The sequence below is a fragment of the Hyla sarda genome, chromosome 6, assembly GCF_029499605.1.
Source record: "Hyla sarda isolate aHylSar1 chromosome 6, aHylSar1.hap1, whole genome shotgun sequence".
NCBI lineage: Eukaryota > Metazoa > Chordata > Amphibia > Anura > Hylidae > Hyla > Hyla sarda.
The window spans coordinates 254,521,980-254,524,858 of NC_079194.1; the positions used below are offsets into that span (position 1 = coordinate 254,521,980).

The window sequence follows — 2,879 nt, forward strand, 5'->3', positions numbered from 1 at the left end:
GTCAAGGGGTGGAGTACCCCCTTTAAGTATAAATCACAGAAAATAAAAGCGCTCACCTTTGTCAGCTGTGCAATGTTCAGGCACAACTCTGGGATGCACTTTGGGTGATTTGCGGCAAGGTTCCAGGAGCCGCTGTTCGTCGGCACCAATGGCAGCAGTCAGGTTTGCAGGCTGGAGGCAGGTTGCGGGTGTCTCTGGCAGGGGATGAACCCAAATCTGACTTATTCTTCAGTAGTTCACCGGGATGATAAATACGAATTTCGCAGGTATACTGTGATAACTTTTTATTTTCCAATGTACAAATGGTACAGACGGGAAATATCAGTTATACCATTTTATAGGTGCACAGGACAGTGTGTTTCATGAGGGGATTCCTCTCTTCATGCCCCTTTTTATGACAGGATTATGTGGAACTGCCTGTGGTAAATGTGGTAAATTCAGATGATTTGGAAAGATGCGATCAAGTCCTTGTGATTGTCCCTCATTGCTGTATTCAGGGGCCACACAGGATCAGTCCTTTGTATAATAAATAAGATACATTTGTGAATATTCATTCCTCATTTCATGGCCAGTTTTACAGGTCCAAAGGAGAAGGGCAGCAGATCCCCCAGAGTCTTTATGATGTAGGAGCCGCTTGGCATGGTGAGGACGATCCACCACTCTGAGCCAAACTTCCTTATGACCTGTTGACAGGCTCTGCATGGCGTTGTAAACTCCTCTTCTACATCACTGGCCACAGCTATGGCAGCAAAGTATTTGGAGCCCTTGGACGCGGCGGTCTGGATGGCGGTACGCTCTGTGCAGATCCCCAGCGAGTAGCAGGCATTCTCAACATTACAACCCAGGAAGATCATCCCATCCCAATCCAGCAACGCGGCTCTCACCAGGAAGTGGATGTATGGACAGTGGCCAAAGGCTTTGGCCTTTTGGCTCTTCTGCACCAGTCTGTGGATGAGATCTGGCATCAGGGCGCGGTCATGTGACTCTCCATTATTCAGGACGCCTGGATCCTCAATCATCTTCTACAAGGATCTGGAGCTTGTGGTTCTAACTGGAATTATCCTGTTTATAGCACCGTGTGCTGATTCCTCCTCTTGCTGTCCTCAGTCTGATCCATCCCAGTTAAGTCCTGAGTATAAGAACAGTCCCAGCACTGCCTGACGAAGAGAGGAATCCCCTTTTGAAGCGCATTGTCCTGTGCACCTATAAAACTGTTTGTGTTCGGGGCTCCATACGTGTACTAGTGACAGGAAAGATTGCCTACATACCTATACAAGCTCTTACCCTAGCATAGCGGTCTGAGTTGTGCCATAACCACGCAATGAGGGCACACCTATAGAGGGCATGCATTATAGTGAAGGAATAAGATAAGGGAGGGTTGGGAGGGTTCCACAAACGACACGTGCTCCACCCCTGTAGGAGAGGGGAAAGTTATATACACACGCCCCCACCTGTTCCCAATAAGCCCCACCTGGAAGTGCAGGGAGCGATAATTACTTCCGCCCCTTGCACAAATACAGCCCATCAGGCTTTATTCATAACTGATATTGCCCGTCTATACCATTTGTACATTGGAAAAAAAAAAGTTATCACAGTATACCTGCAAAATTTGTCTTTATCATCCCGGTGAAGCGCTGAAAGAATAAGTCGAATTTGGGTTCATACCCTGCCAGGGACCCCCACAACCTGCCTCGAACCTGCATTACTGTCTATACAGGGAGACATCATTACAGAGCACCAGAAATACAGGCAGCCGCGGCTCCAGCCACTGGAGACAGGAAGGATCCAGAGTCTCCTGAACCACTCTGTCATCTGGACCCCGTCCTCCAAATCATCCCCAGATCGCTCTGTACCCCAGAGTCCTTTCCTCCAGACCCCTGTTGAAATGTTTTTATACGTATTGCTAAATAAGATAAAAAATGCTAAAGAAGTTTTTATCACATGAAACTATATCTTCCAGTATAATCTAAGTAGTGATAAAGGAATTGTGTTGTTTCACTATCTATACCTGCAGTTCTTACAATGGACTACAGAACTGATGGGATAATGGGGCAGAAAATACAATAGCATAAGTGACTTACAGGTGACATCTTCTCTGTTTTCTTTCCTTTTCTTCTTCACCTGGCCTAGACCACCATGAATTCTTCCAGTTTTCTCTTTCCTCTGCAGAGTTTGATGCATGGCTTCTCATCCTCTATATGAAGGCAATAATTATTATACTGCTACCACACACTGTACCCTTTGAATATAATACTGCCACACACTATACACCCTGAAGATTATCCTGCCACACACTGTACCCTCTGAATATAATGTCACATACTGAAGCCACCGAAACTGCACCTCCTCCAAAAATGTTTGCAATAGACATCATAGCCTGGAAAGTCAAAACACCTTAAAGGGGTATTCCAGGAAAAAAAAAAAACTTTTTTATATATATCAACTGGCTCCAGAAAGTTAAACAGATTTTAAATTACTTCTATTAAAAAATCTTAATCCTTTCAGTACTTTTCGCGGGGTGCCCCGAGCCGAGAAAGGTTGGGAAACACTGACATAGAGGGCAATAAAATGGGGCATTATTGCAAAGAGAACAATATGGAATACTTAATATCATATATTGGGGCACTTTAGAAGTACATTTTAAAGGATTTAAAGGGGTTATCCAGGAAAAAAAACTTTTTTATATATATCAACTGGATCCAGAAAGTTAAACAGATTTGTAAATTACTTCTATTAAAAAATCTTAATCCTTTCATTACTTATGAGCTTCTGAAGTTAAGATTGTTCTTTTCTGTCTAAGTGCTCTCTGATGACACCTGTCTCGGGAAACGCCCAATTTAGAAGAGGTTTGCTATGGGGATTTTCTTCTAAACTGGGCG

At 44.0% G+C, this 2,879-nt stretch overlaps 1 protein-coding gene across 1 annotated transcript; it reads right to left on the bottom strand.

Moving 5' to 3' along the window:
- Positions 1 to 557: 557 nt before the first annotated feature.
- On the bottom strand, positions 558 to 1,019 carry LOC130277507 (cytidine deaminase-like). Its single transcript, XM_056528184.1, has one exon. The coding sequence runs from the start codon at positions 1,017 to 1,019 to the stop codon at positions 558 to 560; it is 462 nt and encodes a 153-aa protein (XP_056384159.1).
- Between the last annotated feature and the right edge of the window lie 1,860 nt (positions 1,020 to 2,879).

Excerpts from the sequence above, each read along its gene's own strand:
- LOC130277507 (XM_056528184.1), bottom strand. The coding sequence starts at position 1,019 with ATGATTGAGGATCCAGGCGTCCTGAATAATGGAGAGTCACATGACCGC.